This window comes from Drosophila ananassae, chromosome 2L, assembly GCF_017639315.1.
Source record: "Drosophila ananassae strain 14024-0371.13 chromosome 2L, ASM1763931v2, whole genome shotgun sequence".
NCBI classification, from domain to species: domain Eukaryota; kingdom Metazoa; phylum Arthropoda; class Insecta; order Diptera; family Drosophilidae; genus Drosophila; species Drosophila ananassae.
Window position 1 is genome coordinate 355,765 of NC_057927.1, and position 15,674 is coordinate 371,438.

The following is a 15,674-nucleotide window of genomic DNA, read 5'->3' on the forward strand; positions in this document are numbered from 1 at the left end:
ATTGTTTATTTTATGGATGAAGATGGATTATGAGGGACGGTCGAGGTTTCCTCACGATTATATTTTCGGCCCGGCCTATGCCCTGGTGCAGTTGCCTGGTGCCAATTACTCATCCCTCCGCCATCGCCACCGCCACCTCCATTGCCACTGCCACCCCGGAATGTTCATTAGATACGTTCATAAACAATAAAGCATTTCCCGTGTTTACCTTATGCACACTCTTAATGGCCCAGTGGTCGGCCGGGCCAAGTGGATGCCTTCCTTTCACCTAATGGCTTTATTTTTATGGCCTCTCGGATGCGGGCCTCATCATCGTCGTATTTAATTGTTGATCACGAGTACTTCTGAGTGTTTTCGGCCCCATTCAGACACTCAGGTACTCAGATTCAGATTCAGATTCCGATTCAGATCCAAATTTTGCTGCCAATTTCGGCGTGCGATGATCTAATTGATTCTTGGATTTCGAATTATTAATGCTGGGGTGCGCTGCGATTGGTAAATATTGCATAAATCTTCATTAATAATTTATTCTCGCTTTCCCGTGATTTCCTCCGCTGGCCGGGATAAATCTTGGCCCGTAAATAAATTGCCTTGTTTGTTGTGTTTTGATCCGAGCCCTCCTCATTAAGGCGAATGTGGAAATGGTTCTAAAAATACCCAGAACTTGTCAAGCGATTCAGGGCCCCCGGCCCTCCCCCAGTTTTCGACCCGCTTATGATTTATTGGCCTTTAAGAGTGTCTGGGTAGCGTGTGTGGCGAAGATGACAGGAACAGAGCGCATTAATATCTGAAAAGCCCACAGAAAATCTGAAAATTGAAGTGTCTTTATGGTACCCATTACGAATTTTTGGGGACTGAGGATGTGGCCCAGGAACGCACTTATCCTTCCTCTGCAGATGGCATTTGCATCCAAGCTTTTATGACAGATGCGTTTCAGCTATTTCGCGACTCTGCCCATGTACTTCAATCATCGCTGCGAGATCAGAGAGCCCCGAGATCCCTAAATAGTCTGTTGTCAGTCTAGTCGCGTTTGCAATTCCTCAGCCTGCATCAGCATGGGGCTGTACATTGCCTGTGCTTAGTGTAATTAATTTTCACATTTTCCGCGCACATTTCGAAAATAAACCAAAGAAATTATGTCTGGCCCAACAATGGGCGGCTAAATTGGGATACCAGAGTACGGGGCAGTGCAGGGGTCCGGACAAACTGCTACTTAGTAATGGCGGCTGCCGCCCATAATTCTGCTGGGTGCCAACAGAAATCCAACACATCCACTGCTCCGAGCGCCGTTTATGTTTTGCGTCTTTACAAATAATGTTTTAATGTGTAATTTAGCATATTTTTGTTTGTTTGTTGATTTTGGAACGCTGCAGGGCGGTATTATTACCCCACAATTTTGTAAAGCCAAGAAGAAACTGTTTCCGATCTGACCTCACTTCTGCTGATCCTTAGCTCTTCAAGATTCCTTAATCTTAACTTGTGGAATGCCAATTTCCAAATCTTTCTGAAAAGCGGATAATAATGTTGGATACATAGTTCTAAGTCTAAGCTCCCGTTTAAAGTCGTTTATTTTCGATGAAGCAGTCATTAAATTCCGGATTAAGGATAAAGGATATATGTCACATCGGACCACGGAGGAATCGCTGATAAATTAATCGCCGGCGGTGGATTGGATTAAGTGTCTTGCGATTCGTTTTTTTTGTATCTTTTTGTTCTGTGAGTGGTTACAGTGAAGTGCCGACAAAATCTTATTTATTAAGATGATCCATAAGAAAGGTCTAAGACCTTAAAAGGGCCAACAAACGCCCAATTTGTCCCAATAGGCCCCCCATATTATTGGTAAAATGGCGAAAATGCCACTGATCTCTTATGATGCTATTTTTTTTTTTTTTTCATATTTTATGGTTTGTTTGTGGTTAAAACAGTAATGCCTCTGGTACTTCAATTTCTAGTATCTTGTATTTAATTTTGTTTAATATTATTCACCTTTTATTATAAACTATTTATGTATAAATGTTTTTCGTATTATGTCTAATCGATTTATATCTAAAAAAAAAACTTTACTTCTTTCGTTAGGTATATATAATTGGTCAAAAAAGTGAAGGGTATTAGTGCTTAGCTGATTCGGAGCTCTGTGATCCGCTCGTATATGTGTGTGCGTGGACGAAGCGTCCCATTACCGTTATGTTAGGTACAGTACCAGTACGAATAAGCTAAGAATACTGTCAGATACATTTGAAGAGTCGAGTTTTGAGTGTAGAATACATATGTACATGTAATAAGATATATAAGTGTCGATTAGATACATGTAAGATACACAAGGCTTAAGATACGTCAAAAGATAACATATGAAAACTTTTCTGTGATTTAAGACATTTAATTTCTTATTTAAGGATCAGATTTTTGTTTCAAGCCGTACTATCTACATATTTATAATATTTTCAATTTATTTATATGCCTAACTGTTGCGAAATGTGTAATGGCTGGATACTGCTGAGCAGCTAAGCCCCCCTAATTATGCATCCGCAAGGCCCAAATCAAATATAAACAGCCTGAATATCTCGCAAATGCTGCAGAGTATCTCGAATTCCACTCGCCCACCCCGCCCCCGGCAGTCATGCGATTCTTGCTGTGTAACGAACACTGTGTTCCGTGCAAATACACGCACTGCAATGCCATTACTAATTAATAACATAATCACTGCATTGCCTGTCATGTTGGATTATGGACGCTCCCTCCAGCCCACTCCTCTAATGGGAGCAGAGTGCGGGCCATCCCAAAAAGGCATACCGATGTGCAAATATTCGGGATCGCATTTGGGAGTCTAAATTACGTTTTAATTTTGGATGCATCTTGGCATCACGGACCTCCTGGGTAATGTTTATTCATGCCTTTAAATTGTTGATTATTAATTAAAGGACGCAGGAGGCGAATTGGAATGCTTGTCCTTCCAGAATATATTGTTTCCGAGTTCCGGCGAAAGGTTGAGGGGTTTCACTGTTACAATTATTACAATTGAGAGCTGAGACACTTATGGAGCAGGTCATAAATCGTCTGAGACGCATCTACAGGATGCATTCCAACCCGAGAGCACCACGAGAGACCGCCAAAGGAGACCCATTCGAAGCGAAGTGTGAAATTAAAAAATTCAGCGATGAAAATTGGCATTGCGAAAATGGTCTGGCTCATCAAGGGATCAGAACGTAATGTTTTCTCGGAACAGAAATAGAATGAAAGCCAAATAGTTCGCGTTAATCAACAAAGTGCAGCGGAAAAGAAATAATAAAGCAACTGCCGGGGAAGCAATTTAGTAGATGCTTTGAATTCAGAAATACTCTGTGTAGCCCGAATTTCTCGCTATTTGCATTGGTGTGTATTTTTAGGTTTGTGTGATGTGCTTGCGGTTTGGAGCGCTCTATTCGGGTCCAGGGCAGCATAAATTATGCTTATTAGCCAGACCGAACCAGGCGGTTCGAGTTTAACTATCAGATTCGGAGAGGGGCGCCTTTCACTTGGCAGAAGCTGGCCTTTATTGGCTTATTGTGTCGCCTCTTGGGATGTGTGAAGTGGTGTTGCTGCCCCTCCTCGGCCGGCCACTCAAGTTGGGGACGCCTTGTTCTCGCCTGCAGCACGGGCCCATTAATTTCATTCTGGCCGCCCAGAGCTAATTGTCCCGAAAGCGACTCGCACATAATTGTTAATATTTCATCGAAAGGAGAGCTGTCACCCCGTGGCCTTGCTAATTGCCGAGTGCTTACCCGGGAAGAGGCCACGTCGAAGCCGCAGCCGATTCCGCAACGCCCTCCGACTGCCGAGGCGAAAGCGATCGCCGCACGAGCGCGAGGAGCGAGAGGGACAGACCGGCGAGCGACAGAGACGGGGCGAGCTGTCCGCGAGATCAGCCGGCAGGCCCCGCCCTCGTTTGTTTAGAAACACTGCCAAGTGAGGCAGTCGCCAATGGGGGCAGTTGTTGCAGACTCGACAAGTGTCTCTTCGAAGATGTGGGGGCTATAAGTTATATAAGGCTCCCTTCCACACTTAGCCCCATAACTGCTTCGTTTATTTCCACATATTTATAATGCGCCCAAAGAGTCCTTTTCTGGTGCCACAGTTGGGCTATCCCGTGGAATAATACCAATAGCACTAAATGGCACTTGCTGCTTTTAATTATTCACCCACTTTGTGGTTTTGAAAATATATTATCCTGAAACTGCTGCTCTCATTGCAACATTGTTTAAAGCTCCAATGCTAATATTTTCACCGGAATAAGCCCTTTGGGCGTATTTTTGACAGGTTCCCATATCTGCGGGCTCCGAATTATTCATGAATTGATTTTATAATTGCCTGCTAATAAAATGCAAATTAGCTTTAATTAGTTAATTAATTGGCCAAAGGCATTCACTGCTCCGGCCGGGAGAGTGTCGAGAGTCCCTCTGTGGATTCGTAACGAGTGATTGCATTTGTAATTGGATTAGAACCGAATTGTGCTGCCCGGAAGCTGTTCAGTCTGTTTTTCCACTGCGAGTGCCATTAAAACTATTATTACCTATTATTATCGAATGGCAATTAATATTTGTCCGTTTGCATATAAATTGAAGCGTCAAGCCATAAATAAGCACTTTTAGACTGTAATTGTTCGGATTGCCTTCCGCAAATGGCTCTACATTTATTTTATTGCCCCCGTTAGGCGGCCATTTTTAATTGTGAGGAACTTGCGGGTGACAGGCACTATTTGTGGATCGCAGATCCTGCCCGGCCTGCAGCTGATGGATGCCCTGGCATGTCCTGTATCCACATTAATGCAAGACAAGGGCTATAATCTACAATTTTGCGCAACATAATTTTTACTCTTCTGGTGACACGAGCAGCCCCCGACCGTAAATAAGCCCCTGCAGCAGTGCAACATGGCCCTGCCCGGGACGCCATTATGCTGGGGTGCCCCAAAGATGAATTGCCGTTTGATTCGTGTGTGCTGTTTGCGGCAGCAGTTTAATTTAATTATCGCATTTGTCATTGGGCCAACTGGCAGTGCCCACTGTTGGCCATTTAAACGCAAACACACAACTAGGTCGAAAGTGTACAGTAGGCATTTGGCTAGGAGCTGGATGCGGGAAGTTCTCAGATTTTCAGTCAAGAGGCAGACTACCCAGCCCCTACTTTTAATATGCAGTTTCATCACAACTCAGGTCGATCAAACTTGGCCAAAGACAAAGAGTGGAATCAGCATTTAGGTCATAATCACTCCCATTCCTCCCCAAAAGCTCCTGAATTGCACCGAACGGGGATCTATCCGGGAGCCTGCCCGCCGAACATTTAAAATGAAATGCCTAATGCAAATTGGCGGGACAGACCGCAGCTAGCGGTTGCCGGCACAGGCCCCCATATCTATGCAGCAATATTCTGCAGCAGCCCCGTGGCTCCATCCTCTCCGCGCCGGCCCCTTGTAGGGATGCGCCGCGGGCACTAATATGCAAATGTAATTTGCTGCGTTTGGCGCGTGACGTTCGTTTGGTAATCGCAACACAATTACAATGTTGTCAGCCTGCTCGCGTGTGTGTGTGGGGGAGTGTGTGCGAGTGCGCCGGGGGCAGGGCGGTGGAGCGGAGGGGCGGTGCAGTGATGCAGCGGCTGCAGTTGGGACAGCCGCATCTACGCGTAATTAATTGATTTTTATCTGGCTTGAGGCTATTTTACAGTTTGTTGATGACAGACGATGCAGACACGCAAGGCCCCTGGATGAGGGCCGCCAAATGGATAGGAGCGGAGCTGTCTTTCCTGCTACCCCCCCGCATGGGGAGTGCTGCATGAAGCACGATGGGCCGTCTATTTAAAGCTTTTATGGCTCTTACTTTGTCTCTATTCCGTTTGGAATGAGTCTCTTTTGGCTCAAAACTCACGGACCTAGGACAGTTCACATGATATACTTATCCGAACCAAGATAGAAATTTACGATATATAGTCCTTGATAAGCTACTACTTATTAATAAGTGTTTTGAAGAAAACCTATTTGTCTGTTGCGATGAAATCTATCTAATATCTGGCTCGAAAATGGTTAAATAGGCTCTCAGTTCCAGGCGCAGTAATTTCATTCCAATTGACGCAAATCTCTCGCTGCAAGCCCGATACAGTCGGCCCAGACGGGCGTGCTTGTTTTCGGGCCGCATTCAGCGGCTGTCGATGGGAAAATTGGCAAGTGCCAATGCAAATGACCAGGAGGCTTAATGCCGGCCACAGCAGGATCCGCTCACACAAGCCCAGACACACACACGCACGGCGCACAGGAGAGCCATGTCCTGCAGTTAATTTGCTGATATTATTGCTGTGATTAACACATACATGTTTGTGTGGCACGACCGTGTTTTATGTATAAACACCAACACACAACAAGCTGCAGGTTTAGTAGATGGGCGCAAATCTGTGCACTGCACTTTAATCGACGTGGGTTTCTCACGCACACAGGCACAGAGCGGCCATGTCCTTTGCCAGGATGATAAATGGCCGGACCGAGCTTATAATATTAATAACACAGACAAAACACTTGAACATGTCGACATGCATAGCATTCTGGCTCACACAAACAGATGGACGTCATCGAGCACCTGCACAGGGAGAAACGGGAGAGCCTTTCGGCCGAAAAGTGAATGTGGCGTTGAATTATGCCCATAATCGGCTGCAAATTTCTTGCCGTACACACTCGCATATGGAGCAGAGTGCTTAGTGTTTATGTGTACATATCAACTTGTAATTAATTGACTTGATGGAGAATGTAATTTAATTAAGCAAGCATTTCGATGTGACTCCGTCGCTATCCTTGTTGTTGCCAGGCCGATTTGCTCGGCTTTCCTCCCTCCTGCGACCCACTCCTCGCCCGGGTACATCTAAGGATGCCTCGACCGCTCTGAGTCGGAGCGTGGGTGTTTGTCTGCCTTCGCCATGGCAGCCAATTAGTCTTATGGCATTTGAGCTCCCACACGGCGTATGCGTAACGTGAGATTATTAATGCAAATCGGGCTTGCACTGGCAGCCCCACTTTTGACAGCTCTGAGGGGATTGATGAGGGATCGGGGAAGAATTGCAGGCAACTCTATTTGATTAGCTCCATTGTTATGGGATTTAAATGCAGCCAGGTTAACACATTCATTTTCATGACTCGCATTATCTTGGCTTTATTAAAAACTTTAAATGACTGGTTTAGAGATATAAACTGAAGACAAGAGGATGTCAACTGCAATCGCAGATGAGAAACGACCCCGGCGGTTTCCCAAATTCTGGTCCGGGGCACAAACCGCAAGGCTTTACTTGGGCACGAGCCCCCCTGACATTCCAGACAGACGTTTAAGTTTTCATTAGTTTGGCATTTCTTAAAGAGCAAACAGCGCAATGGAGGGGGGTGTGTCGTGTGTACATAAATTGTGTTGTTGCTCCTAATTGGCTGACAGCAGTTGGGCTCCGGGCATGTCCTTGCTGGCAAGTTAATTTATTCTAATTATATACCCTCTCTGAGGGCGTTGTCGCAGGCTGCTGAGCCTTGTACATGAAACTAGTGCGAGGGTATCCGGTGTTCGCCACACCACTGCGCTCCCTACTCGGAAGTCAATAAATCTCAATTTATTTCACAATCAGGCGATTCGCACAGACTCGTGTGTTTGCAATGGAGTGTGAGTTTGCTCCTGCCTCGGGGTGCTCTGGCTTATATGCAAATTGTACACACCCCCTCGTGTTCGGGCAGCTGCTGCAACTGCAACAGTGTACACTTGGCATAATAATTACTGAGGCATTAAGCAGCATCACACCTTGCGTCCTCTTGTTGGGCGCCACAATTAAATTACGATAAATTTCGGCCCGCCGGGCCACTCGGGGGCCAAATAATTGGCGGATTATTCTAATGCAAACAACAGGGCCGAATATTTTATTGTGCTGCCTGTTTAACCCTTTGTTGGCAGGCTCCTACCTAGAGGATAGAGGGATATTCAGCGCAGAATCGCAAATCAATTGTGTATTGGAGTTTTAACGAAGCATTATTTCCCTTAATTGCCAACTGGGCAGGCAATTGAATAGGCGCATTATGCCGGGATTAGAGAGTGTGGCGGAAACTAAAAAACAGTTCAATTTAATTAAATGGCCACAACCACGACCCATGCAGTTGTGCTTTTCGAGGTAGCTCCGGCCGGCTGAATATTTTTAAACTAAATAAGCCAAATAATCCCCGGAAAACATAATGTGTTTGCTGTTCAATTTGCAATGCTAAGTACACACAGGAAAAATCAACAAACATATGCCCATAATTCGATGGCTTCATTGGGGAGATTTCATGTCGAGGGGGGAATGCTCACCTGAGTTTCTGTCACATTTAGCAGCTTGGCCATTTCCGTGCGCTCGCTGGAGCTGAGGTACTTCTTCACCTCGAACTGCTTCTCCAGCTCGAAGATCTGGCGGCCCGTGAAGGTGGTCCGCGCCTTCTTCTTCCGCCGGGCGTCGGTGGAGCCCGAGTCGGAGTCGTCCTCCGTGGTCTCCAGAGCACTGTTGGCGCTGTTCGGGTTGGGGTGCTGATGCTGATGCTGAGGCTGGGGCGCGGCCGCGGGCGAGCTGTTTGTGGCCAGCAGCTTGTCGCGCATCAGGCTGTCGCTGCTGCCGGTGGGGCTTATGTCCGGAGGCTGGGCCGCCGCAGCGGCTGACGAGGGCGACATCTTCTTCTTCTTGGCGGCTGGCTTGCCGGAGGACTCTGCAAGAAATCGTAGGAGGCGTTAGCACTTCGGAATCAATCTAATAATCAACTAGGCCTCCGACTGGTTAGCTCGAATGAGAACATGTGTTATTAGGGCCACGAATTTGGTCTTGACGGGGCCAGAACGTGTCTAGCATGAGTCGGCTCAGTCGGGTCGTTGCCTGGACGACGTCGACTGCCAATGCATAATTGAAATCTAATTGACAGTTAAATGCAAAACGTTCTATGCGGAGTGTACCAGCTGCCACTGACGCCGTCGCATTGCTAATACGCCGCGTGGGCCCCGCCGGCCTCATACGGCCAATCGCGAATGCACGACACTGTGATTAATTAGGCGGGAGGTGGATGGTTGGTCAGTTGGACGGCTGTTGTTGTTCCTGCCCCGCTTTTGTAGTTGTCGCCATTGGTAATTGGCAATTTTCACTATCGAACAAACCCTGAACAGCCCCCCGGAGGAGCGAGGGGCACTCAGTGAAGTGTAAGGGCGTCCCAGTGGCGCGAAATCAATAAAACTAAATGGGAAAACAGAGGCGGTGGCACAAATAAAACAACAAGCGCTAAAAGCCCAGCAGAGCCGGGCAGTGACGCCAACTTGTGCAATTAGAGCAACAACAATAAAACTTTGAACAAATGTTTGTTTATATTAGCCGTGGCTGCTGCTTCTGCTGCTGCTACTGCTGCTGTTGTTGTTCTTAACGCCAATTGGCAATTGGCATGTCATTTGGCTGGGCCCGGTCGGCGGGCATTTAAATGTCGTTTCGCCGAGTAAACAAACAAATACAACAAGAGGTCCGACTCCAGTACATGGCACATGACTCGCCGGGACCGGCAGTCCCATCTATGGCAGCTGGAAACAAGTAATTAAGCAGAAATTAACTGATGACTGGGTCGGACAATCGGATGTCTGGAAGTTCGTCATTCAATCGCTTGTACAGTCGTTAGGGTCTCAAGTCGGCTACGTGATTTTAATAACAATAAAAGCCGGACGAACACAGCATTGAACAATTAACGCGCCGAGCCAAACAACGCTGCCCCGAATCATCCAAATTCGGTTGCCAACTTTCAGTACCCAATTCGCTGACGACTGCTTTATTCGCTTTATTGTTTATTGTTATAGCTTATTGTTGTTGCAGTTGCCGGCCATGTGCATATGGCTAATTGCATTTTGTATATTTTCGTTCCGACCTCATCCGAATTAAATCATTTTAATGCATCGCAGTTCGGACTCAAAAGCGAATGCAAATTCGCAAATTCGATTTGGCAGCCATTTCGGTTTCGCAAATGAATAAAAACAACAAAGCAGCGAGCCAAAAGTGCATCTAATTAAATTTCGACCACTTTGTGTGCCAATTGCCACTTCAATGGATTATTAATTATTTAAACAAGAGATGAAAATGGCCCACATTGTTGGCTTTCCTTATAAACGGAGAGCCCCCAGTACAGGCATCATCTCCCAATGACTGCAACCTGCTAATGGCGTCTGAAATGTAGGAAATTGGGTGGCTGACAGACCAGAGTCCCAACTGGAGTGTGCCGGGTTCTAATGGCCGAGTCATTAGTATTGCCAAAAACAGAGGCCGACAGCGATGGGCACCATTTGAGTTGGCAGAACACGCATACGCTGTGTTGCCCGCCGCACGCTTCGCTGAAGCGTGTTGAGAGCTCCGCGCTCCGCTCAATTGGCAGGCTCGTCGAGCGTTGCCGCGGGCACTCGGCCCGCAACATACTTACTCCTGTGCCCGGCGCCATTGCAAATAGATCACATTCGAACACACTCCAAAAAATACCTATCTCTTCGCCCTTTATCCGATAGATAGTCTGAGGATCACTTGGGAATATTTCTGCCCCACAATATGAGCAATAATCTTCCACGAGCCTACCCTCATTAATAACTCTGATATTCCCTGAAAAGCAGGATAATATTTTTTGCTGTGCAATGCTAGAGTGCTTACCCTTCTTGCTGGCGGTCTTTCCGAGGACGTGGCTCTGCTTGCTGGCCGGCATGGGTGAGCTGTTGCTGTCGCGTGACTTCTTGGCCACACACAGATTCAGGGGCTGGTCGAGCGGAACTGGCGCAGCCGTGGCGGATGCCGGTGTCGCAGATGTCGACCTGGGGCCTCCGTCTTCCTCGCTGGCATCGCTCATCGTGAGCTGCTGATCCTGCTCGTACTGCTTCACGATCGTGTTCGGGGACTTGGCCGGGATCGAAGGATCGAAGGCGCCCTCCGCCGCCAGCTTTTCACCCACGGCTATGCCCAGGATGTCGGCGATGGAGTGCGGAGTGGGGCGGTTGGGCGGCCGGGCGTAGACGTGGGCATGCCAGTTAGTGGGCGCCCCCGGTGGTGTGGTGCTCGCGCGTCGTCGCTGCAGTTGTTGCGGTTGTTGGAGCTGCTGATGGGGGAGCATGTGGGGGGGATTCGGGAGCTGCGGGTGCACCGAGCTGGGCCGTGGGCTGACGGCCTCCAGCTGTTTCTGGAGGAAGGTGGTGGCGGGCGGGCTATCGGAGATCGGGCTGGCCAGACTCGCCTGGGTGTCGCGCACGCGCAGAAGGTTTACTAGCTTCTCCTTGCTGTTCGGACTGACCATGCTCGGAATGGTCAGCGGGCTGCTGTATACGTATGTGGTGGCGGACATCTTGTAGGGGTCGGGCGTGAGCGTGGGCGTCGCGTGGGGCGGCTGGTAGGGCTGCTGGGGCGGCAGGTGGTGGGGCTGGAGCAAGTGGAGCTGCTGCTGCGGATCCTTCACGATGCCGTATCCGTGGCCCAAAGCCCCGCTTACCATTTCCGCGGCCAACTGCGAGTCGCGTTCAGTTTCGGGCATCATTTAGGCTAACGCTGCCTGCAAGTAAGCCAGAGATAGAGAAAGGTCAGTTAGGAGCGGAGTGGTTGGCTTTAAAGCTTCGCCATTTGTCGTGCAGTTGTTAAGTGTCTGAGCTGGTAACGTAATTTGCACCACCCTCCCTCGCCCTCGACCGGAAGGCCTCGACCCTTTTCTAGACCCTATAAACTCCCTTCTGGCCCGGCCACCGCCTGCTTCCCATCCGGGCCCAAAAGTAATGCAATAAAATACAGCGTCAGTCGTTGCCACTTGCTGCCTCTGTTCCTCCCACACTGGTAGACGGAGCTCTCTACATTCCCTGGTTCGAACCGTAATAGCTCATGGCCCGCCACGCATTTCTCTCAGTGCACTTTGACTTGTGCAACCCCCCGGCAAGTCGGGCTGAGCTCGGAGGCCGGGCGTTGCTCGTAGCCTATTTCCTGGCGCACTGCGTTGTGATTTGCATAACAAAATGTTGCACAATCCTTGCGAGAGCGGGCTGGGGAGGCGGGATTCCACTACGTGGCACATACGTTTCAAGGTGGGAGGTGGGGTCTCGGAAAGCCTTGTACGCTTTCGCAAGGACTGCCAGGGCGAGTGCGAGTGCGAGTGCTGGGCGAAATTTATGGGGCAGCATTTGGGGGTGACACAATTCAGCTTAATTCGTCGACTCAAAAGCGTGTGAAATGTACGGGGAGAATTATTGTTTTTTAAATTGCGGCAGTAAATTCAAGCAGAGGGTCGTGCTGGGCTCTGACTAACTTTAGTTAGGCAGTTACGAGTGTTTAGTATCGTACGAAGCAGCTTGATCCCTATGAAGCCAGTTGGAATCGTATAAACACTCTGGAAACCTGCTCCAGGAAGCAATTAGAATTATTATGAGGGGCACACCACCTCCTTTCGCAACCAAGGACGTGATGCGTGCCTAACTGTTTTTTTATTGGCGTTCAGGAACAACAACAGGGCCGGCCGAACGACAGACACGAAGATACGATATTCGAGTTCGCTCTCGGCCCGTGGCAGAGAGCCGAATGTTGCCGCAACATGTTGCCAAGGCTGGCAAAGTCCCCAGAAGCGAAATGAAATAAGTGGCAAAAGGCGATTCAAGAGGGGTGAGGGGCGAGGATGGGGCAGGTGGTGCAGCGGCGGGGAATGTGTTGCTTGCTGATTTGGGGGACACATTCAAGCAGCGGAAGCGAGGCAGGCAAGCGGAAGAAGTTATTTCAATTGCCTTGCCAGCAGCAAGCGGCGCGGAAGGGGACAGCCAGAGGGGAGAAGCCAAAGGAGGGCAGGAAGGAGCTGCACTAGGGAAAAAATCTGGCTGAGCTGTGCAAACAAATAGCCTGGCTTTTGCTGACTGGCCGTGGAATTTCTGTCAGTGCAGAGTGGGAAAGGGCGCCCGAAAACAGAGGCCCGTCCTTTGGCACGTACAGTGGCTTAGATGCCGGCGAGTGTGTGTATTAGTTACCTGGCACGCTTCTGGCAGTGCCTCCCCAGCCCCTCCCTGACTTTTACCCGCTCCTCCCGCTCCTGTCTTCTGTGCGCTGTGGCAGGACCCAAGTGTCGAGTGCCAGGACGAGGGCTAATGGCATTTAAGTTTTGTTAGCTAGACTCGCTCTAATGTCGCCCCTTTCTGCCTCGTCGCATGTGGCACCTCAGGAGCGGGTGCGGGAGTGTGGGACTGGAAATGAATTGGAAGCTGAATTCTATGACCTTGGAGCAGTTGAGGTGGGGAATTGAATTAAAGATTTCATTATATTTCTATTGATCCTCAGTCGCGAAAGATTCGACCTCCCCTCGTGCTCCCAAGTGCGCTCCTGCGTTTCTTGCTCCGCACAAACTCTTTGTCGCCCTCCTCTTGGGCGCCCCGGCAAGTCTCCGCCAACCATATTTGGCCTCGAGGCTTACGAGATGCTTTTTGGCCCTGCTGTCTGTCTGTCTGTCTGTCGGTCTTCCAGTCTCCTGCTAGCCAGCATTTTGTCTATTTTATTTCGTTTTCGTTTTCATTTTATTGCATTGACAACAACATGGCAACACACACACATTCCACAGGGTCGGAGCGGAGGAGGAATGTGGCCAGGGGTGGACCGACTGAAGACCGGAGGGGGCCGGAGAAGACTACTTGTCTGACGTTTTGCTGGAATTTTAACAAGCCACTCTCGAATCATCGTCATCAGGGTCTTTGCTTCACTTGGCCCTCGGCAGCTTTCGTCAGAGTCTATTTCATCCCCGCCCAGTCCTTTTATTCCAGGACTTGCTCAGCTTCCCTTCATGCACTTTCAGGGGAGTATTGAGGAATTCCGCATTTTTGGGAGAAGGTTAAGCTCCAGCTTATATTGTTATTCTCTATCGCATACCCATAGTTTTATTCTGAGGGCTTAAAATTTTAAATAAATTGCAGGGTATGGCAGCTTCGGCTGAGCCGAAATACAAAGCTCCTGGATTTCTGTTACTTCAGGTTTCATTCACGTTTGTCCGTCCCTGCTTTCCAGCATTCTGCTGGCTTTCTTCGTGTGTTAGTTTTGACGTTTACTGCGGCTGACTTCGCCCCAACCTCTCCCCGAGCCACCCATTCCCGTCCGTTCTGCCCCGTCAGCATAATTTAATGTTCCGCCCCTCCGGATCCTTCTGCCCGCATGGGCACGCTTGTGTGGGAGAGACTGTCAACCTGGCAGGCAAAGTGTGTAATTCGTCATTCGTACTTGCCCTGGCCCGCCTCTTCTCTCGCCGGCGAGTGCGTCAACGGCTAGAAACGCAGCCCGGTCTGCAAGGACGACCGGCAGTGCCTCAAATCCTCGCTGCTTTAAGGATCTGATGTGGAACACAAGCCCCAGCCCGATTCGGCAAAAATGCAGTCCCAGGGGAGTCTGCCGCGGGGAGGAACACGCCGCTAATTGATTTTTATGAGGTGTTCTAATGAATGTCCTGGGCGGCTCGGCTCATAATTGCCCGAACCGGAATGTACACAAGCCGAGAAAGTATGTGGTGTTGTGTGTGTGTGGAACGACATGGTGGAGAGTCTCTGAATATTTCATAAAGTTATGTGCTCGCTAATTAAATTGCCCTGACACAGACACGGGGTCCTTGGCGAGGATACGACGGCAAACATTTCACTATCGACAGACTTGGTGGGCCGAGAGTGGAACAGGGGAGCGGGAGCGGGAGCCCCCCAGCTAAGCAATTTTAAATGAATTTACATTAACCGATGCCGCAGAGACTGCCGCGCCGAAAGTTCGTGCCACGTTCACTTTAATTGTTTAATTTGTTGGCTCCGTTCGGGTTCGTTGTGTACTTACACGTGTGCGGTCCTTGCTAGTTTCGAACTTGCCTCGCGAAGGGCTCCGACTACGTGGGTTAATGGAACACGGGAGTGGGCAAAATTAAAATGAAATAACTTTTACTTTTCAGCCCAAGCTGGGCTGGAACTGTGACCGAGGACGGGCCAAGACAGTAGAATCAGCCGAAGGTTAGTCCGATTTCGAAAAGTTTCGGCAGCTTGACAACTGGGCTCAGACAGACGTGCGTGGCCGTCATCGTTTGTGGCCAAATACAAGATCTTCCCCTATTGTAGAGTTTAAATACAATGTTATTTGCTGTGACTTTCAAACTCCCAGATTTGGCAGAGGCGTCTGGCAGATGTGGGGAAAAGCCAACTCCGTTCGGATAACTATTTTCCGACTGCACCGCACGGACGGTAAACAAGAGTCCTCCGGAACGAAAGCCAGCAGGGCTGCATAAATAAATCATAAAATGTTGAAAACGATTGTTTTCGGGGGCAGGATACGCGTGGCGGCGGCAGGATGTGGGCGGCGGGGTGTGTGAAAAGTGGCAATTGTGAACTTTCTTTCGGGGCGGCAGAGTTCGATCCGAGCAATTGCGAATGCAATTTAGTGAATGTTTTATTTAAGTGTTTTTCGGTTTGTTGTGGCTGGCGTATCCTTGATGGCAGGACTGCATTTTCCCACCTGTACCTGCTGTTGTTTATCGAGGAATTAGTATAGGAATTCGATATTGATTTATTTTGAGAGAATTCCCCGAACAATGTCTAATTTGATTAGATGGAAGCAGACCAGAACCACACACTTCCCCACTAAAATGACGCAGAATCATTGTCCTCGTCGGTTGACACCAC

The 15,674-nt window shown here is 48.9% G+C and overlaps 1 protein-coding gene across 2 annotated transcripts in view; it reads right to left on the bottom strand.

Moving 5' to 3' along the window:
* LOC6500271 (homeobox protein B-H2) overlaps window positions 1–15,674 on the bottom strand; it is a 33,019-nt gene that overhangs the window by 2,520 nt on the left and 14,825 nt on the right. The window contains exons 1-3 of one of the 2 annotated variants that reach the window (XM_001952867.4): window positions 14,839–15,172; window positions 10,678–11,563; window positions 8,334–8,722 (exon numbers count right to left, since the gene is read on the bottom strand). In XM_001952867.4, the coding sequence (XP_001952902.1) occupies window positions 8,334–8,722; window positions 10,678–11,548 (1,260 nt within the window). In that variant the 5' untranslated portion in view covers window positions 11,549–11,563; window positions 14,839–15,172. Of the gene's footprint in view, window positions 1–8,333; window positions 8,723–10,677; window positions 11,564–14,838; window positions 15,173–15,674 lie in introns of those variants that run through there. The other variant, XM_032453326.2, reaches the window with a different exon arrangement.